The sequence below is a fragment of the Hoplias malabaricus genome, chromosome 13, assembly GCF_029633855.1.
Source record: "Hoplias malabaricus isolate fHopMal1 chromosome 13, fHopMal1.hap1, whole genome shotgun sequence".
Taxonomy (NCBI): Eukaryota; Metazoa; Chordata; class Actinopteri; order Characiformes; family Erythrinidae; genus Hoplias; species Hoplias malabaricus.
In genome coordinates, this window is record NC_089812.1 from 9078646 (window position 1) to 9101313 (window position 22668).

The 22668-nt window shown below is 41.0% G+C and overlaps 1 protein-coding gene across 1 annotated transcript in view; it reads right to left on the reverse strand.

Moving 5' to 3' along the window:
* tnrc6c1 (trinucleotide repeat containing adaptor 6C1) overlaps window positions 1-22668 on the reverse strand; it is a 49872-nt gene that overhangs the window by 21924 nt on the left and 5280 nt on the right. Inside the window, exons 2-4 of the mRNA XM_066641871.1 lie at window positions 15438-15540; window positions 14799-14820; window positions 4579-4905 (exon numbers count right to left, since the gene is read on the reverse strand). Of these exons, the coding sequence (XP_066497968.1) occupies window positions 4579-4905; window positions 14799-14820; window positions 15438-15500 (412 nt within the window). The 5' untranslated portion in view covers window positions 15501-15540. The remainder of the gene's footprint in view (window positions 1-4578; window positions 4906-14798; window positions 14821-15437; window positions 15541-22668) is intronic.

Sequence of the window (22668 nt, forward strand, 5' to 3'; positions counted from 1 at the left end):
CTGCTTTAACTACAATGAATCTCAGCAAAACAACGGCTTCCACATCAAAGCAACCGTGCACCGTATGTAAATCTCATTAAACTTCCAAGTAATTGTGTGCATTCTTAAAGAAAGACTGACACATCAATGAGGACACCTCCACGTTCAATTGTTTCACTTTCACAGAGCCCGGGCGCGTTTTGGAGGAAATAAAACCGGACGTAAACACAACAACGCTCCATTTGTCAGTAATCCAGAACGCCAGCAGCAATTCAGAGTGAGTGGAAGAAAGGAATGTGAAACAAACAGCGCCACTGATGCCAGGCGGTCGCTCCGAGGTGTTTTCTTTAACTCCGAGCTGAGAGTGGGCTTCTGGCCATAAGGCATCACTTGAGACCACTGCTGTTTCCTGGACCCAAATGTTCCTGTGCTTACAATAAACAATATATTAACACATCTCTGTTTATCTGGCAACGTGATTCACAGCTACTGGCAGCGACAACAAAATCACGCTCTAATTTTATATGAACTACTTTTCACTCGTGGCTCACTGAAACAAGGGGAGGCAATGTGTGAAAAGCACAGACTCTAAACTTTCTGTGTTTGCCAAATTAGCTTTTATAAAGAACAAACTCTCATCTCTGAACTATAATAAAACAACATCTCTGAATAAAAACAGCCTTCTAATAATAGGAAGTCAGCTCCTCCAACAGGTTCAAGTCCTGTAACAACCAGAGGCATACAAACATTACAAACAAGGTCTTCCCCATCGTTCTTGCACAGCATCCACGTAATCTGATGTCAACCCTACGATAAGCTCATTGTTACTGACACCATGACGACCCGCAGTACAGCAGCATGTTCTCCAGGGAAACACACTGTGGACGGTTTTAGTCACTGAGAGATGGCTCCCTGCCATTTGTGTAATAAGAGGCAATCCTTTCCATCAGGCGACCACTGGGGTCCCCCTCGGCCTGTAGGGTGTGTGTGTGTTTGTTTGTGGGTACGCTGTTCAAGGCTGGGCCAGTGCCAGGCCTCAGGTTCGTGTGGCCACTTACGGGACAAGAATGTGGTGATGTTAAACAGCACATAATCACCCATAATCCCTATTTACTTATCCTCAATATACTCCAGGACTACAGAACACACTCGGCAAAACACAATAGAGAGCACGTGTAGAAGAGGGAGACACAGCAAAAAAAACTAACACTATAATATTTTACAATATAAAGTACGGCAAATACATTTATCCTGGAAAAGCAGACATTCACAACGTGCAGCTTAATACTAACACTAAAAAATATTGGGTCAATGTGGGCTTAAGGTACGTAAGGTTTTAATATTGTCATCAGTATCAGAAAAAGAAAAAGCACCAGATGTGTACACAAAAAAAAAACACTGCAGATATATAACTGCCATGTGATGAAGGGAGGGAGAGAGAGAGAGAGAGAGAGAGAGAGAGAAAGTTAGAGGGGGAGAGAGAGAGAGAGAGAGAGAGAGAGAGAGAAAGGTAGAGGGGGAGAGAGGGAGAGAGAGAGAGAGAGAAAGGTAGAGGGGGAGAGAGAGAGAGAGAGAGAGAGAGAAAGGTAGAGGGAGAGAGAGAGGTAGAGAGAGAGGGGGAGAGGGAGAGAAAGGTAGAGGGGGAGAGAGAGAGAGAGAGAGAAAGGTAGAGGGGGAGAGAGGGGTAGAGAGAGAGAGAGAGAGGCAGAGAGAGAGAGAGAAAGAATTTTAAGTTAAAAAGAGAAAAAGCCAGAGCACTAGAACAATGAACACCACTGTGCTGCTGGCAGCTTCAGGCAGAACTTTGGGTCATTCGGCTACACTCCAACAGCTTCCTGTAAAACTCGCGAACGCACACGCACACACACACACACACGGCAGGGAGCTCCTGTTACGAGTTGGGGTCCTAATGGGCATTAAGTAATATCCAGCGGAACCACAGCTCAACACACGTGTTGGTTCAAAACACAACTTCCAACAGAGCGACAAGGAAACTGTTCCTCTCCTTTCAAAAGTGGCTGTTAAGCTACTACTATTATAAACCCATTAACACATTTTCTGAGTCTGACCCTTTGAGCCGTCTGTAGTTTCAGACTGAAGCCCAATTAAGGCTGCTGTGACCCTGTGACTGCATTCAAACTTCTATTAATGTTTTTTTTTATTCTAAAATGGTGTGAAATATGTGGGAGATATATGACATGAGACCAGTAAATCAAACCCAGTGCAGGAATGCTCTTTCACTTTCATTTCTGAGAAACCGCACTCAGAAAAAAGAAAGTGGTTTTGCTACAGAAGAGGCTTTGGGCTTGTTGAGGGGAAGAGAAGAATACATTACTGGTTTTAACTCTTTGATTTTGGAAACAATTCACAAAACACGAAACAATTAAACCATCCCTATATGAACTGTAGAGTGTGCACTGTGAAACTTTAACAGTTTTGATGGATTAAAAAAAAATACTAAATAATAACAATTATAATAATAATGACATATCGCCCCCTACACTTCCTGCAGTGTATTACAATCTGTCAGAATGACTGTACTGGCTAAACCAACTTTACAGTGCCACAGAGTGCCATGTAATCCAAATCTACCGCAACCATGTTTTCAACGTACCTCATATTCAAGTATTACCAGCCACTAACTGTTGCATCCTCCTTTTGCAGAGGAAACCCAACCCAGCGCTTGCAGAGCTTTTGAACAATGCTTTGACGAGTTTTGTCGATGAGAAGGAGCCACCATCTGAGTCTCGCTCACTCACTGTAAGCTGTGAGTCACCCAGGCTCTAAGCTGGGATGCAGCCATGTTCTAGCTTTCTGCAGTCACCAGGCTGCCAAGCCCACAGAAAAATAGACTTTAGCATACGCTTAAATGTGCCTAGCAAGACAGGAAGCAACCAAACACAGCTCAACACTGTCACATTTAGCCTGCAAAACTAGAGCAAAGAAAAAACTCTGTTGCGGCGTGCAACGTAACAAACCACATATGCGTCAGCAAACGCCACACAGATAAACAGCAGAGGGAGATTGTGGATAAAGTATATTTTGATAATGTGCACTGTAAGGAGGGGAGATTATGAATGGTCTAGAGCTGAGTTTGAAATTGTAATTTGTGTTTGATTAAGGTAAAAAGGTAAGATACAAATACAACCTATCTTTTTAAAATAGCAAAATGTTTGTGTTCTGAAAAGACAGAGAACTAAAATGTATATGTTGCAAACTGTGAATATGCGAAAACGTTTTCATGATCAGATTTTTCACAGCAGCAGCTAAAGTAATCCATTACTCAGAATCATTCACTTGCCAGGTTTTAGAGTGAGCAAAACTTTATAAAGAAAAACGATGGGAAACAAGATGGGAGAATTAAATTGACAATAAATTATGAGACCATTTGTTTTGTTACATTGCTGCTGCAAAATAAGTCCACAGTAAATACCAGATAGCCATAGCGCCCCCTACACTTCCTGTGCTGTATTACCTTATGTCAGAACAACTGTGTGGATCAATGAAACACTACAGGGCTTTTTAAAACTAAATTAATATGCAACATATCCTCCGCAGTCTTAAAAATTAAAGGTGCTACAAAGGGCTCTTTGAGCGATGCCAGAAGATCCACTTTTGGTTTCTTAAGGAACCGTGTTTGTCTAAGAGATATGTGAGTGTTAAGAACATTTTTAAAGGTTTAAATATTTAAAAGTTATCTTTATAGAACCCAAACTGGTTCATCTATGGCAGGGGTACTCAAATAGAAATGATGAGGGGCCACTTTTTTTTTTTCCAATGACTCAAGGGGCAATTTTTTGGGACCGTGTATGATAACGTATCATAACAATATAACGTATAACATTTATATATAACATATTAAGCACATAGGGCGAGTACTGGACGGTGGTAGAAAGAACGCAAATCTTTCTGTCCATTCTGGCTGGAACTGGCGGTTTTCGCTGTCCAGTTTTCTTTTTGGGGCAAATTTCGGGCATGTCATTATTGCTCCGGTCGGTAAACGTGTTGCTGCTGCTGCTGAGCGAGAGAGTGACTGTCTTGTTTCCGAGGGCTTTACTGCTATCTGTTTATTGTTGCCATGGAGGCAATCCACAGCCTCGTCTTGAGATCGCAGTGTGCGATTTCAAAATAAGAGCGGACAGCGCGATTGAAAAAAAAAATCATAATTAAAAAAAAAAAAAAAAAAAACCTTTTCAGAACAGCTCGCGGGCCAGAAATACATGCCCAATGGGCCTAAAAAGGCCCGGAGGCCGCTATTTGAGTATGGGGGATCTATGGCATCGCTCGAATAACCCTTGGTAGCACCTTTATTTTTAAGAGTGTATACTGCCCTCTACACTAGCTGTGTTGTATTACACTCGGCCAGAATGACTCTGTGTATCATAAGAACATTACAGAGCACTGCAGGACAAGTGTTACATGAAACAAACAATCCATACGCCACTGTATACACTTCATCTTTGACCTCTTAAAGAAAAGCTGGGAAAGAAAAAAAAAAAAAGAAAACATATGGAAAAAAATGCATGGCTGACTCACATTTACCACCTTTCAGCCTGTGCTCATTCTCGGTTGGGTGTAAGAACTGGAAGTGGCTCTGACCTGTGTGCGTTTGGCTGGAGAAAGGCTGATTTGCAGAAGCAGGGTTAGCGTCGGTGGACGGCTGAACCACGGCGATGCTCCCTGCGGGCAGTGGCTGACCCCTCTTCAGCAGCTGCTTGTGCTCGTGCTGGCGGAAACGCGGGGGCACTTCTCTCGGGGGGAAACGGAGCGCGGCCGTCTGCTGCTGTGGGCTGCTGGAGGGGGCGCGCTTTCCATTTCCAACAACAACTCCAACTCCGCTGCTGCTTGCTGAGGGCACGGAGGAGTTGGTGCTGCTGGGGTTGCCAGGGGGAAGAGGGGCAGGGCAGGGTTTGGCAGACTCTGGCACTGTGGATGAAAACGAGCAAGAGTGAGTGAGTGACATTTTTTGAGGCATGGTGAAAACCATTATTTATTTTTTAAATCTTTATACCCCATTTTTCATCATCTTTAGCTCCAACCACTGACTAGGTCTGTCTCTATCACACCATCATTCAACGCTGGAGATAAAGGAATGACGTAAAGCTCCGCCACATCTCTCCAAACTGCTGCAAACACAACGCCATCTAACAGCTCAAAATAAGTGCCTATTCTGGTATGTTATTTGAGAGACACCCATCATAATTCTGTTACAGTGAGAGAGCATGGAACAATCTACCCACTCAGAGAAAGAGAGCACAATTAAGCGTTTCTGGACTCACTGTTCGGTTTCAGTACACCCCTACACTGGCAGAGTGTAATTCATTATTACAACACTGTCCTGAAATCAAGGTTTCCTACCCTCCCCCAAAAGTTATATACCACACCTTCTGCAGTGCTGAGCCCAGAGTAGCAATGACAGAGGTTCCATTCTCACTTAAACAGCCCAATGGAGCATCACAACAATTTTAAAGCTGTAATTTTAAGGTAAAAATACAACCTAGTGTTACTTTAATGCTGTGCAAACAATGCTTGGTAACATTTGTGTTAAAATATGATCATATCAACAGAGCTTACTGGGCTGGCTGACAGTGAGACAGAGACCAATGAGAATAAGAGATAAAAAGAGAGGAAATAAAAGAGAATTGAGCAAAAGCCAGGGGCCAGACCACGAGCCAGAGAGGAAAAAAGCAGAGAGAACAACAAAAGAGAGAGAGAGAGAAAGAAAGAAAGAGAGAAAGAAAGAGAGAGAGAGAGAGAGAGAGAGAATGAGAAAGAGAGAGAGAACATGTTAGAGACTGCAATTCTGCACAAAAAAAAGTAGAACAAGATAACCAAGCCTGAGAGAAAGCAAGGGACAGTAAGAGAGAGAGAGAGAGAACATGAGATAAAGAGAGAGAGCACCTGAGATAAAGAGACAGTGAGAGAGAAAAGACACTGACTTTGCATGTTTTTCTAGAACGAGGCATTTGACAGCAGTCTCTTTCTCTTCGGTTTGTTTACAATTCAACAATTTAACCATGCAGAAATTTGTAAATATCAGTGGAATTCCCCTTTGATCATTTAAAGTGCTTGAGTGCTGAGTGGATGAAACAGTTCAAAGTTAGCGCTTTTAAAAAGTGGGGCTTTCGTTAGTGTTCCCTTGGTGATCTACTGAATCCATAACGGTCCTGCAGGAGTAGATGGAGCACGCGGTTTGCCATCAGCCGCTTGCTGTCATAATGTCAACACAGCTCCAGCGTAGTGTGTTTGGGTCAGTAAAGGTCATCCGAGCCATCACACTGCTGAATGTGAGCTAGTTAAAGCCCTGAGGCTCCAGGGGCATAAGGCCTTTAGAGGGGTGAATGAGTAGCACATGTTACATAATGGTCAGATTTGTATCAGGGGTCAATCTGCTCCTGCTGAGGGAAGGGGCGAGAAAAAAAAAAAAAAAAACAGTCGGCTACACAACACTACTCTACACTGACCTCTGGCCCATTCATCCAAGACCACTGAACAAAGTAGTGTGCATTACATAAAGGTGACTAAAAAAAACATTCCACAACGTGTATTTATTACATTGTGGGGACCAAACATGCTCCACTAATGCAAACTGCATTAACAAAGTCTGTACTAATCCAACACAACTTGTTTTTATACCTTTGTGGGACCGAGCATGCACTACCGACATATCCTTCACTAACAAACCTTTGTGGATACCGAATATGCCTCACTGAGACAACCCTCACTAACATAACCTTCACAGCTACAGCCTGTATTTATGGCTTTGTGAGGGCAGCATTTGCCAAATACATCCTGCACTAACCTAACAAAACCTGTATTTATTGCTTTATGGGATCCAAGAATGCCCCACTAACACCATCTACACTAACAGAGCCACTAATAACCTAGCATCATGTATTTATGCCTTTGTGAGAACCAGATATGCCCCACTAACACGTCCAGCACAAAAACAGCCAGCTGCTTCTGCCAGGAGCCATCGAAGCATTCTTATTGGCCGAGAGAGACGATGAGTGGTGGTGTTACATAACGCCACAGAGGCCCGCTCTGGAGCGGTCACCAGCAAATTGATGTTATGGATTGTGCAGGAACATGAACTCTGTGCTCTTACGCGGGCTTGTAAAACTGTCTTTATAGGACATTTCCATGTACATGCTGTAGTTTAATAAACGTTCAAAAACGCTGACCTAAACCTCAAGAAGATTTATTTGTCCCCAGAAAGAATTAAATACAAGCTCTCACTCACTCACTCACTCACACACACACACACACACAGAGAGAGCTCCCCCCAGTCACAGCCCCTTTCTGTGGAGTGTTCCTTGCGCAGTCTCTGTCCAGAGTCAGAGACAGTGACGCAAAAACCTGATTAACTCCAGCACAGTCTGCACAGGGAGGAGCATACCTCTTTCTCTCTTTATCTCTCTCTCTGTTCCCCCCCCCCTCATACTCTACCCTTGCTCTTCTCTGTCTCATTCTCTCTCTCTCTCCTTTTCCATTTTTTCTTCTTTCCCCTCATCATACTTTATATCTCCCTTTACGTATCTCTCCCTCTTTTACGCATTCCACTCCTCTTTGCTCTTATCCCTCTCCCATGTTTCTGCTCTTCTTTCACTTCCTCTTTCTCTGAATTTCCTCTCCTCTGTATCCCTCTTTCACCTCCACCTCTCAGTCTGCCCCTTCTCCTCTCTGACTGTCCCTCCGTCCATTGTTTCTGCTGGTTACGGAGGACTTGCAGGAAGCAGACAGGACTCTTAAAGTGACAGTCGATCAGTCAAGGGAACGTGCTTCTACTGTTTGTTAGCAACATTAGCCTCGTGTGACACTAGCGCACAACTGAAGGAGCACAAATAGAAATTTGATTTTGGTGAACTATCACTTTAACACGGGTCTGCTTCACATCTGTCTGCGCTACTAACCATGCCTTCGACAAAGAACCTTCTAGAAGCTGTGCGGACGCTGCATGAGCTCCTCCAATCAGAATGCAGCATTGGAGAGGGTTAGAGTGTCGGGGGGTGAGGGAGGGAGATAAATACTGGAAGAGGAGTGTGTGTGGATCCAATCCAGCTGCCTGCACACACACACACACACACACACACACACACACACACACACATCCCACAAAACAAATCCCGCACCAATAACGCTATTATTAGATCCATGTGAATAGAAATGCTTTAATTGCTCTCCACTTTAGTGAGGCTTATTTTTAAGCATTGTTTTGGTGATGAACCGTGCTCATGTTTCAAAGCACAGGCATTAACAGAGCTGGCTGGAGGGCTAAAGAAAGGGAGCAAGGGGGAGGGGGGGGGGTGGGGGGTGGAGAGACAGAGAGGTAGAGCTCTTTTAATCACCAGATTTGAGGGAATTGCCGTGCTGAGAGGCTCTAACTCCACTCCATCAGACAGAGTAAGACTAAGTTGAAGAGAAAAGCCAAACGTGACAGCAGCCTTCGCTAAACCGAGGTCACAGAATATGCAAATTAGCCACGAGTCGAGGTCTTTAAATGATCCAAAAAAAAAACTGAATACACCTCATGTTAAAGGAGGACTCCGGCACATATTCAAAATGTTTGCATTTGTTCGATTTACCAGCATCTCACCAGAAACATTTCAAAGGTGTGTGTAGAACTGTGAACACAATGGTTGTGTGTGTTGTAGTAAGACACCTGGTCTCTGTCACCTCCACTGTGAAGAAATCTATCAGTAAAAGTGGGATGTGACTTGATTCATTGTAAAGAAACAATGTCTGTGTTTGCATTCAAAATGTTTTAAATCCTTGAATGAAGGAGTGAATGACAGGAGATGAAAGAGCTGAGAGGAAAGATGGTGATTTTGCATCGACTGAATCACAGGATCCTCTGATGCCTAAATACAGGGGAAGCCACTTACATTGCTCTTTATACTTTACCCCAAAAAAAACCTGTCAGTTTACCTTCCTCTGCACACCCACACAGCGCACATGCTCTTAATTTGCTCAAATAAAAACCATAAAGCAAACACCGCCTCAGAAACAGTGGCTGCACTGAAATGTTCTGATCAAAATCCTCAAGAACTTACGACTTCACGTGACTTTTGTTTATGTTTTAGAATTAAATAGCCACTGCTTGTAAAAGTGATATATTTAAATGACCTCATATCTGATTGGCTGTTTTATACTGTCAATATAATGGGCTTATGACTTTGGTTATTCAGTGTGAAGGTATGTGAGCTAAAGCGCAGTAGGACGAGCCGACCTTCATTCATTCGTTCATCTATAGGTACAGGCAGGTATAAAAAGTGCTGGTGTTTGTGACATCACAAAAACACTAGATTTTAAAAGGGCTGTTTTGCAGCTTAGTTTCTATTTATGGAATAAAAAAGGTACCACATCAGGAGGTTTATTCTTTAACCTACAACCGTTAAACACAGCTGGAAGGAAAATTTCATACCGTGCCATAGTTCAAAACTAAAAGGAGCAAATTTCACACACTAAACGTCTCTGATACACGTCTCGGGGTTAAATCAGGCAAATACGAATCTCTCTTTCACTTTAAACTTTACAATGAAACCTAAGTGCTCTGTGTAGGTGTGTACCAGGTTTTAGTCACGTCATGGGGACCGAATTCTGTTTATATACCAACATTGTTGAGACACATGCTGCTCTCCACAATGTAAATGATTATATTTTAAGGTTAGGTTTAGGATTAAAGGCTAAGCAGCAGCTCTATGAAAGTGTCAAACAAATAAATACAGCGGAATTTGAGTTCCTAACTTGAGTTTATTGATAGTCAGAAAACTGTTAAACAGAAAAATGTTATTTCTTACTAATTCAAGGAATAAGGTTTAAAAGACCGTTTGGTCGCCCCCCCAACGGTGTTTGGAAACTCTAATAGGCGTCTTGCCTGTGACGTAGACGGTGGACAACAACTCTAGAAGCTGCACTTAATTTAATGCAAAATGACGAAAAGGTGTGTTGTTTTTGGCTGCAATCATTCAATGTACAGTGGGACATCTGTGAACAAATGACCCAAAGATCCCAAAATATGCAGAAAATGGACTAAATTTGTCAACTTTGGAAAGGACCGTCCGCTCACTCCGTTATCTGTAGCTCATTTTACTGGTGCTTTTCCAACAATATGGGCATGTAAGGACACCAACGAAAGGTGTTCAAGAGCCTCTGTAACATGGAGGTAAACAGAGTAAGGACACTCACTTCGCCCGTTTTAGTTGGTGTTAGTTAACGTTAGCTTGACTTGCTAAACTCGGTGTCTCAGATTATACTCGGCTACGTAGCTGCATTACGGAGGTTTACAGTGTCGGATGAATTCGAGTTCGACTTCGATCACATTTACAAGAATAACGGTACCTCTACATTTGTGTTTAGCTTATTGCTAGGCTATTGTCATGAATAATGTTGGTTATTTAGCTAGATACTGTCATAACAGTCAGTCATAACGGTGTTTTACCGCGGCGTTGTTCAGCTGTTGTCCACCAGTGACGTCACGGTTGCGTTCAAGAATTTCCGTAGCGAGCTCGGGTTTTTCCAACAAATTGTCCATAAAATTGTCAGTTTTAAAGCAAATTAAGCTGCTATTTTCATTTTAATTCATACTTATATATGTCAGTAACTACAATAATGTGAAATATCCATTGAGGTCCATTAAGTGGTGCTTAGCCTTTAAACAAATTGTAGTTAGAGTTAAAAGTTAGGTTTAGGGGTTAATCAAGTCATAGCTACAGTAAAGGCAAGTCTCCACTAAATGAATATAAGTCAATGCAATGTCTTCACAAAGCAATGGAAACAAATTTGTGCACACACACGTGTGTGTGTGTGTGTGTGTATTATAAAGCAAGTGTGTGAAGACGTTCCTTTGGGTGCCACTTACACAGCATGCCTTCTGAAAGCTTGAGTGTCCCTCGGTCCCACAGTAAACCTGTTGCCATGGAGACGCACACAACTTCGCATTGTTTTTTTTTCCCTCGACAACACAAACACATCCTCAACACCGCGTCCTCATCACATTAACAGTTATTGTAATGCACACTCAAGCAACATACAGAATAACGCATATATTTTTTTCTTTTGTTCATTGATGCAAACTACAAAACTAGCAGCTTTGCCAGTGTGTGATCTACTGCTGTCACACCTGCAATAAAGTAGTATTTTAGGCTACCAGCCGCAATTCTGGCCCTTAGAATATAATAATACTTAATATATACACACTATAAACCTCTGCATCTGACATAATTTAACATATTTTAATTAAATTAAAGGTTATTCTGTGCATTTACCATTTGTCTGGGTCTGCCTCCTTATATTTAAAACAGGATCTCTGTAAGTGAAACAGTAAGGAGGTGTTAATCAGCTGTGAAATCTACTCACAGAGTGGAGAGACATGTGAACATTACCCAGCCATCAGCCAGACTGAAATGTTTCTCTGAACCCACTTTATAACTCATCGTAATCAACATCAACAAGAGCTGCTCTCGAGTGGGGCTTTTTCTGCCTCGTCCTGAACCTCGGAGGGCCGGCAGGAGGCTGGAGATGTTAATTAGCCGAGTTTAAGTATGTGGCTGTATTTAAAGGTTGGCGTTTTTCTCAGAGGCGTGTAGACGAGGCAGAGAGAGAGAGATATATGTGAGCGGAGGACTGGGACCAAATCAGGCTCAAGAAAAGCAGAGCGACTCAGGACGAGCCTCGTGGGGAAAACGAAGAGATCCTTATCACATTCGTCCTCAATTAACTCTACTCCACGACGACGCTCCACACGTTCTGCGGGATTCAACAAGTTCACAGTTACATCATTTTAGGTGACCACTATTTCATTCACAAAAATGTGTGACATCTGTCCAATCACAGACTCCCTCCTAGTCTAAGGTTTGCCTCATGCACTAATGTACTCTCAGTGTAAACACAAACCCATAATTCTCCAATTACACTGCTCTTATTGTTTATTGTTTTGCTCTGGTATAGGGTTCTCATTTTGAGTCTTGGTTCCTCTCACTGGTTCTTCCTCGTGTTGTGAGGAATTTTTCCCTGCCCCTGACACCTCGGGGAACTCGAGTAAAATCTGATTGAGGAAAAGAGCCAATTCACTTACAGACAAAGTGATTTTTGTCCCAGGTTTTAGACCTTATTCTGCCTGTCCAAGTCTGTGCTTGCCAGACAACAAGAATTGCCAAAATATGTTTTACTTTTTTCCAGTCTGACTCTACTGCAGCCAAAACTACAGCAGCAGCAAGGACCCTAAAAAAACAGTGCCATGAAACGCTAGGCTCAAAAGGGAAAAGACCTGTTTCCGGTAGCAGTTTATTTCACTTTCACCATATTTTTTTTTTGCTCCAATTTCTCCTTCTAGCTGCATCTTCCTGAGTAGTGAAACAGGTTTCTATTGTTTAGAAGACTTTCTCTGACTTTTGACCTCCCCCCCAGCTTTCTCCAAGTTACTCTCTCACTCCCTGAATGCCATAAGTTCACAGAACTCGATAGGGAAGTGGTGTGAAGTCACCATGGCTAAATATAGAAACTTTCTCCCCTCAACTTCTTCCCTGACTAGACCTCAGGGCACAGACTTCCTCATGGACAAAGAGAAATTAAAATGAACAGATGACCACTTCAACTGAGCAATTTAGTGTTTTATTTCTTTCAATTTTGAAACGAAATCTGCAGTGATTTTTCCAGGAGTTCAGTCCTGTTCACTGCTGTCCTAATTTTCCATGTGTCTTTCACGATACCTGCTTTTGCTCAGTTGTGGGAACTCTTTCTATGGTTGCTAAGTTACTAATTATAATCATACACAAGATAAGATGTAAAATATCCTATGCCAATCAATAAGAGCTTCACATAGGGCCCTCCACACTCTCTTCCTAGCGGCAACCACGCAATTTCTGTCATTTCTAAATATAATGATGACAGTCCAGCTGTTTTAGCTGAGGATAAATGTTGTAGCGCTTTTTTGTTCATAATGTATGTGTTATGTAAAATAAAAAAGTAAAATAAAATAAATAAATACATTCAGAAATTCAGAAAACTGATTTTTTTTTTACTTGAAATAAGCCTCAAAGAATCATGCCACAATCGATGCAGGTGTCAACTGAAGAATAACCTCAAACGTTTTCTGTATGGTCTGTGGATAAGAGTGTTCACATATGTTACACAGGTGTAGGTGTGTGTGTGTGTGTGTGTGTGTGTGTGAGAGAGAGAGACAGAGAGAGAGGAATGAACAGCATGCACAAGAAAAACACTAAGAAAATCCCATCAGGCTGCAGCAGTGTGTGTGTGTGTGTGTGTGTGTGTGTGTGTGTGTGTGTTAAACTGACACGGCGGGATGATCACAATCTGTTGCCCAGTGAGTCAAAAATAACAAAACCAACAAAGAAGAAAGAGAAATAGAGACGAAAAAGGAGGCAACCCATGAGTCACTTTAAAAAAAAATTAAAAAATAAATCAAATTCCATCAAAAGAGAAATGGGATGGGATCATAGGCTTACAACTGACTGCACTGGCGCGCACGTGTGTGACCATAAGTTTGACTAACGCTGAATAATAAAAATAACATTATGAAATTTGAGAGAGAGAGAGAGAGAGAGAATAAGATTGAAGGCCCAGGTGCATGATGAGTCCAAACCTTTGAGAGTAAACACTGCAAACAGGAAACCCAACTGTGTTCACCCTCCCACTGTCCCTCCCTCCCTCCCTCCCTGCCCACATTCAAATAAGAACACACCCCGGGGGGGCAGGGGGGACGAGAGAGAGAGAGAGCGAGAGAGTCTACACAGCTGTAATTAGTAGAGATCCAGTGTGACCGCAGGAGTGTGTAAGACACACATGCTAACATCATTAACACTCCAGCACACACTCACACTCTCTCTTTAAGCCTGTTTCTGGAGGCTGATGGCCGAGTGTTCCAGCATTAACAGACGCTACTAACGAGATTTATGAGCATCTACCTCTCACTCTCTCCGTCTCTTCCACAACATCCCCCACCACCCCCCTCACCCACACCCACCCTGTCCATCTGGACCCAGACATTTATCTCCACCAAGCCTTTATTATGCCCCCAAACTGAGCACCACTCTGGATAAAAGCATGTCTTAAATATATAAACGTTTGGCTGAAAAGTTGCCCTTCGATCCAAATCCATTATAGAGTGTTTTTAAAAATTGCTCTATAATAATAATTCACAGTGACAGACTGCAGTACCTTGTAGGAAACAGCATGGTGCATTAACAACACCTTCTATCAGTCACAACAACTAAACACTGGAGTGATGGCACCCCTACAGATCACACGAGTGATATACAGCTACCATAAAGTCCTCACCGAGTACAAATCCTTCTGAGACTGGAGGAAAGAGGGACTCTCTATTAGTGCCTCTAGTTTCAGAGGAAACGTTGGAGGAGCAGGTGTCCTACTGAGTCTAACTCTTAATATGGTGATATCCAGAGGGCACTGTTGGGTCATTTTCACTTTGTGGTGATTGGGAAGCTCCATATCACATGCCATAGGTTTATACTCATGTCTATTTGTGTACTGGTGAAATCATTTCCTTGCGACATCTACAGTGACAATGAAACTCTAGACATGGTCTAACCCTATGACACACAGCGGGCTCTGGTAGTTGTATTTAAGCTCATGATCCAAACTAAAGACTAGCTGCATAAACGAAAGTATATGAACCACAAGCAGATGCAGACAAGACAGGCTTAACTAATCACAGCCTTCAGGGACAAAAGTAAGCTATAAGACAGCTAGCTTTCAATAAGAGGAAAATCTTGGATTACCTTACTTCATACATTAATTCTATTCAGCACAAGATATTAGAAAAGAGAGCCATGACTCACCTTTGGTTTTCTGTTCAGCAGCCTGTTTAAAAAAAAAAAAGAAAAAAAGAAAAAAAAAAGTTGATGAGGTTTAACTACTATTTTCTGAAAAACATCTGTTTCAAATTAAATATAATTAAAACATTGTTTGTATAATTTCTCTGTTTTAAAAACAAATACAATCCGTATTTATTTATTTTAATTTTATTTATTTATTTATTTATTTTTTAAAAATTGAAATCACTGTTCCCTTAAAAACCTTTAAAATAAAAGTCTTCTTTACAGAGCTTAACTAAACAAACAGTTCTTCTATGACTTCATCTTATCTTCATTTTAAAGCGTGTACAGCTTTGCAGCCTACTTTTTGGCACTAACCAAGAGACTTTTATTGTGGATTTTGCTCAGACATGTTAGGAATTGGGCCGGTCTTAAAGACGACGGCTGGAATTCCCCCTTTTAAAAATCGAACACAGAGAGGAGCTGAAAATTTGCTTCAGTGAGAAGCATCTGGTGCATCTTACTCTTACACAACAGTGCTGATCTATTTCTGCCAAACAAACAAACAAACAAACAAGGAAAACAAACAAACAAACACACCTGCCTACAATCTGAGAGATGACAGAGGTACTTTTTAATGCTGAGGAGGAAAACAACCCTCACCTTTTTCTGAGCAGCTTCTTTCTTTTTCTTTTCTTCTTGCTTTTTCTTTTTCTTTTCTTCCATCAAATGGTTCTCTTCTTGTGTTGCTTGCTTTGTCTCTCGGCTGCACATGCAGAGAAAAGGACAGGAATATTAATTCTATCCCCGAATGCTGAAATTCATTAACCTGTATCTGACTAATTCAGTGCAAAAAAACATCCTAAATTAAACACACAAACAACTGCTCATGAAAACAGCGCTGCTGCAGCGGTTTTAAACCATTAGCACAATTTAGCTCCACTTCTCGTTCAATTAACAAGAGAGTAATTAACCAGAAATGCAATTAATGACAGACTAAACTTTATAGTAGATGCTAGAGGTATAAAGCAAAGCAAAACCATTAGGCAAGAAGGTACCACAGCACAGAGTGGTGCCGGAAAAAAGCAGCGTATCAGTAGATGGATCGGTAAGTCTGGATTGAACGACCAGTCGCGAAAAAATCAGTTTTGAAGTAGCCTTGTACCTACTCAGCTACAACAGCTCCCACACGAAATGTATCCAGTGAAGTCGCAAAACACCGTCTTCAGCAGGAACTGCAAGCTTTGAAAACCACAAGAACAGTAGTGGTAACCTCAAGCATTGTCATCATGCATTTGCTTGTTTTATTTTTTGGTTTTGGGGAATGACCACTGCTCCGTGCTCCAGTCCAGACAAATCAGCACAGTTTTTGCGTTCCTTGTTGCACATCCATCTCTCACTGAAGTCATTTTAACCTCTTCAAAAGACCACTGCATGACTTACGAGCTGCTGTTGTGAGTTGGATAAAAACAGATGTGATCTCTGTTTCTACTTGGAGATTTTACAAACAGCTAGTTTGTGATGGAGGTCTGCATTTTGCCATGATTGACAAGTCTCTCTGGCCAGTTTAGGTTTTACATGTCACCTTTATTCCCTACTCTGCTCACTTGGAACGGCAAGCCAACAGGGACTAAGAAGGTAATATATTTATAGTAGAGCCAATCCAAGTCAAAAGCATCATGAGGTAGATCAGTGCGTTGATCATATAATAGCCATCACTACAGCTATACACAACCGGCACACATCTAATTTTCCAAAAATTTCACATACACACACATACACACATTATGAAAGTGGCTTTAAATACTACAACATTATGTCTTCTGTCATATTGCTTTGTAGAACTCACAAGCTGTTCAGACATGTTCCACTCATTAAGAAGTGAGTGTGTCCGTATGATAAGCACCACCCATTTTAATTCTGATAGGCTGCATGCCGATGCCTAGTTCTGATCACAGACAGTGGTTTCTATGAATCAGAAGGAAAGGGTTTAATAGTCGTTTTAACACTGCACTGAGTTTTTCAGAGCCTTATTGTGGAGTGTTTCCAGCTGACACTATAATGGAGAAACACAAAAGCCTGGTAACCCCTCCTGACATTTCCATATCCTCCTTCAGACACATCTGAGGGGAATTCAGCTCCATTTAGTGCATAAATTAAGCACTACGGCATCAAAAGCGGCTGTTAACAGTGTGAAAAAAAACAGAAAGACAGAGTGGCCTTGAATAAAATAATAATAATAAAATATAAATAAAAAAATGCAACTGGTCCAATGCCATGCTTTATATTAAGGTTGTACTGGTTAGAGAGCAAACAGTTTAAGCCTGTAGTGAAATAATCTAAACTTTCTCTGCATAATTCAGTGACTGAGAGGTCAGCAGTCATTCAGAGTGCTCTGATGCCTAATATTTAAGTGTAGAGATGTCTTTACATTGAGGGTGATAAGAAGCAGGGGGTCACTATATCTACAAGACTAATATAGCCATTTAGCCATTTTATTTCTTCGTGTGTAAATTTCATGACGAATGAACCAACAGAAATACTCCAAAATGACTTAGAATACAATCTGTTTACATTCACTTCCATTGAATTCCCAATTTAAAGTTTTGAAGTTACTGTTTTAGGAGATGGTTGTTTTTAATTGGACAGCGACAATATGTAAAATTTCCTATATTTTTAAACATGTTCATTTATTAAATGCTGTTTGGAACAAGCAATGCTTGATTGTGATATGGCGGGACACTACTACATTGAATGCATTAACGCTGGTCTTTCACAATTAACTAATTGCAAAGGCCAAAATCATGATTAGATTAATTGTGAAGCCGGGGTGCTGCTGGCTTTGGAGCAATCAGGAAACCATTTCCAACCCACTTGTGTCCATCTCCACGGCTTTAGCTCTTTTCTACAATCAGTTCTACAGTAGAATGTTACAACTCACAATGCAGCAAATTTAGGTTGATTAGTTGCTTTGGACGTACCCCCACACTAACAAATTGGCCATTATTTCAGCCACATGAGTGTCATTTTCTCATTCACAAATAACCAAATGAAATCAGGAGATCAGTAGCATCAGATGCTGCCTCTTAAAATCAGCCAGGGAACTAACACAGGAGCTTACACAGTCCAACATTGGATGCTGACTGTTTTCTCTTCAATGAGTAATGCACCAGACATGTTAGGTGTCAGAGACATATGTTATATACATAATCTAAAGCAGTTAGCTCCTTATATGGGCATGATGTTGACCCGTCTCAATAACTACAATATATGATCACCCATATTTTAGCTGCTCACTCTGTTTTATTCTGTAGTCTTCTCTGGTCTTGGAGCAGTTAGGTCAATTGGCTTAAAAACAGTGGTTTTCTATTATGTACGTTTATTTTATTTGGGATATTTAAACATTTATTAGATTCCAATTGGAATGTCTGATTATTTTTAATGACTAATCTTTAGCTGCAAGTTCACTGCTCTTTAAAGAACTGCATTCTTCTGATTATTTTTTATAATCAGTGGCATAAAATGGAAGTACTATCGCTCATCTCTATTTCTAAGACAATGTACTGACCACAAAGAAATGGCTATTGTGACAGGCCTAATCATAGATCGATAAGACTTCAGAAATCCATTGTGCCACATTCGTAGATGTAGAAATGAGCAGGGCTTAACAGCTAATGGCTGAACAGGTGGGAGTATGCAAATGCTATGGTGTTTGTGACATTGCAACCGAAAGGGTTGATCAAAAACAGGCTGTTTTTGCAAATCTATGCTAACTGCATGCCTCAAGCATTAACATTCTCACATCCAAGCGTGTTCTTTTTTTGAAACGATAGACTTGCTAATGTCATTTCTGGACAAAACACAGCCAAAATAAGGAAAGAATTCCACCTTCAAGATGGCTGCTGCCACAGCTTTAAGCAATGGGTCGTAGCGTAGTCCACTTTTAAAGATAAGATCATGTTCCACGGAGTCCGAAATCACCCAGAACTGGGCTTTTAATTCAAACAGAGTGCTTTGATTTATAGAGCGAAATCTGTGTGGAGGAGCAGTGAACGTTTCTGCAGCTCTGTTTATTTCCAGCAGTGTGTCGCGGTGGAGAGAGCAGGAGGAGGATGAGGAGGAGGAGGGGCACAAGGCAAACACAAGCAACAGAGGGAGGAATGGAGGGATGGAAAGAGTGGGGGCTAGACACTCTCTTGGCACAAAGCCCAAAATGCCAGCGCTGCAACACAAACAAGAGCACAGCGAACCCTTGGGAAACCGCTGACTAGCAACGCTAGCTCCAGAGCTCAGAGGAGAGTCGTGAGGCCTGCCGTCCGACACCATTGCACTTTAGGAAGCCATCAATTCCAAACCATTAGACAAGAGCAAAGCTGGCAGAGTGGAGAACCCTGGGCAACCCCTAAATCCTCTGACCACCACACCGCCCACAAAACTAACCGAGGCAAAGACCAGGGAAGCAGCCAGGATGAAATGTGAAACAGTTGAAGAGTACAAACATTGCAATCACAACCAGGACTTTTAAAAGGGCCACATCCACCATTTTCTTGTGTTGGACTTTTTCCGCAGAGGTGGTCTTATACAAGGTGTGGTTTTATGTCCACAATTTTGCAGCATCTTTCTTATTAAATTCAGGGTACCATTTTAATATGAGATTAAACTTCTAAACTTTTAGAAATGTTTAGAATCTGTGTATTAAATTGATATTAATTAGGTTGTAAAAACAAAGTAATGAATACCAGAGTATATGAATTTGGTAATTTAATTAACATTTTATCGGTTTAATTGATTAAACTTGGTGGTTAAATAGATAAACTTAACAAATATATGCTGAAGCTGACAGGGTTAATGTCGACTGATGGATAAGACAGAGCCAGGTCCGTATTTGGCAAGCTCTGAGGTTTAATAGTGCAGATGGATGTGGGTTCTCTATTTGGCAAAAAAAGCAGATCACTTTTACACCTATCTGTGTGTTATAATAGATTACTAATGACTTTTAATGTGTCTGCAACCTAAAAAATAAATTTAAAAAGATAGCAAACATGGTTATACTATTAATCTTATTTTAAAGTGGCACTAAATTCACTTTTCAAGTTTGTGTGTCCTTTAAACAGGCTGTGTTTGATACTGTTTGTAAATTAGCTCTGTTCGGATTGGCTGGCCTGTACGTCATAAAGTATTTGTAGTTGAAACACTGATTTTCAGCACAAATACCTTGTGTTAAATCGCTGTAGCCTTGTTGTTTTTGTGAAATCACAACATTGAATATAAAACGGACCATCTGTATTCTCTGCCCTGTTTAGTGTCCACTGCTTTTTTTTTCCTATTTGAATCGATTGGATGCAGTTAATTTAACAACATAAGTGACATAAAACTCATTTCAAGTTTTGTCCATGATCCGAGTCCTTTAAACATGCGTCACATGAAAGCATCCGTTTAAAATTCATGTAAGGAGTGCTCCGAGCGAGATCGAACCACCACAATCAGAGAGTAACAGGCCGTTTTCATATGCCAAGCTGCTAAATATAGCGCCCGTGCTGATTGATTCAGCGACACAGCAGCCCCGATGACTTTAATCTTCCAGGAGCAACTAATGAAAGCACTTTCGCAAGCTCCTCCAACAATTTATTGCCTTAATAGATCACACAAACATCCTGCAACAAAAGGCTCCCGTCATGATACTCACATCACACTGGCTGAAGATTTGTCTTAATAAAACAGAGAACGGTCAGAGGCTGAGCTGAATAACAAACTAAAACCAAACCCACGTGGGAGATGATTGAACTCTCTGGGTTAGCCTTGAAGGTATGAGCTCAAAATATATTTTGAACTAACGTGTGAAATGTGATACAGTGCGAGCTGCATCAATATCACTGAATGTATGTAGAGTAGTGTTCAGGCAGTGAATTTGTCTACTTCATCAGTTAGAGACTCACAAAAACATATTTAAGGTACTCTCACTTCTGATCCAGGTGCTCAACTGTATAAAAACCACATTAAAGCCACTGTCTACAGAATACGGAAAGCCACTCAACAGCTTGAAATCATGATGCTCGAAGCCAAGTGTCAGCTACAAGGGAATAAAGCCCTTGAGCATTGGGCTGTGAAGCAGAGAAACTGCATTCCCTGGAGAGAGAGAGAGCTCCATCCAATACATTTGGAATGAGCTGGAGTGGCATTTGTGAATCTGAATTAATCATTCAATATCTGTACCTCAACTCACCAATGTTCTCATGGCTGATTGCAAGCAAATCCTCACAGAAATGTTCCAAAATGTAGTCAAAAGCCTTGACTTCTACAAAATACAAGATGATTGTGTGCCTGTAGATGTCTCAGAAGGTCATAGTAAGAAACAGGTAAAGATAATGGCACTTGGCGTATCACGGGTGAAACTGTGGCTTCGCACAGGTTCAAGATTATGGACTTCTTCATTTGAAATTCATGAAGGTGACACGCTGAAAGACCTGAAGGACAGTAAAAATGAAGACGGTTTCTGAAAGGAACTGGCTTCAGCGTAATCACTGAGGTCAGGTGTGAACTGTACGGACAATGTAAAGACTAAAACGTGTCTTTCTGAAAAGGTTAATCAATTCAGGAACCTGCTTTAGTGTGTGATTGTAAAGAAGAATGAGAAGAAAGACTTAAAAAAAAAAAAACACAAAAAACCTTCAGCCACTTTCAGATCTTCAGGTTTTGATAAATCAGTGGAAGAACTCAGACTCATGCAAAAGAAATAAAAGCTTTACAAGTAATTTCATACGTCTTTTAATGTCTGTTGTATTTAATAATTAGGACACAAGTCAGTCAAGCTCCATTCTGAGGAAAGTCAGGACTGTTCACAGTGGTAGTGATAGGAACCAAACATCTGAGGAGTTTATCACCTGTAAAAGCTCCCTCAAAGAAAACTAATAAGTGGTTACAAATATTCTGCCTGATAAACAAGGCATTGAGATAAAACATTGGCTCAAACACCAATAATAAATATATATATATACACACACTTATATATACACTTGCATATACTGTCATACTTTTAGTTCAATTTTGTAATCAGTAATTTTGCTGAGAAGTAAAATAGATTCAGAATGTAGTTACGTGCCTTATTTATAAAGTGTTGGTAAGATATACCAAGTAATAACCACATATTTCTAGTACCATACCCTTTACTTACTCAGTACTTATATTTTCTTACACCTTACTTAACAGGTACTTACTCAATACTTACGGCATGCCTTATTTGTAAAATGTTTGTAAGACACCCAGTAATTACAAAAATACCCTTTACTTACTCAGTACTTATTTTATCTTATGGCTTACTCTGTACTTACCCAGTAAGTAGTGGGCTGTAATTTAAAGTGTTACCGGAGGAACTTGTTCTGGAAGCACAGTACAGTGAAACCTTGACTTACGAGTAAATCAACTTACAAATTTTCCAAGATATGAGCAGTCGCTCTGTCTATTTTATTTGTTTTTGATGCGAGCCAAGATCTGAGTTGTGAGCGAGCTTACACCACTTCTAAACCGAACACGATTTTCATTGGACGTCAGGTTTCTTTAGCCAATCAGCAGCCAGAGATATCTGTCCATCATTCAGTGTGGAGCCAATGAAATCACAGTCGTTCCTACAGCGGTTTGTTCAGAGCTGAAACACTGAGAACTACAGCTCTGCTTTAGATAGAACTAATGTTATCTTAGCTCCTCGTGGCTTTGCATAATCTGTACCTCGTCAAAAAAGTTTTCTGCTATAAAGCAATTACCCCATGCCCCCCTAATTAAAGCATAGCCCCCACTTATCATTTATCTCTAGTGACGGCCCTGTCTTGTCGTGCAAGCATCTCAGTCGTATCGCTGTTTTTATAGCATTGTAGCATTAATGGTGTAGTGAGTAAATTAA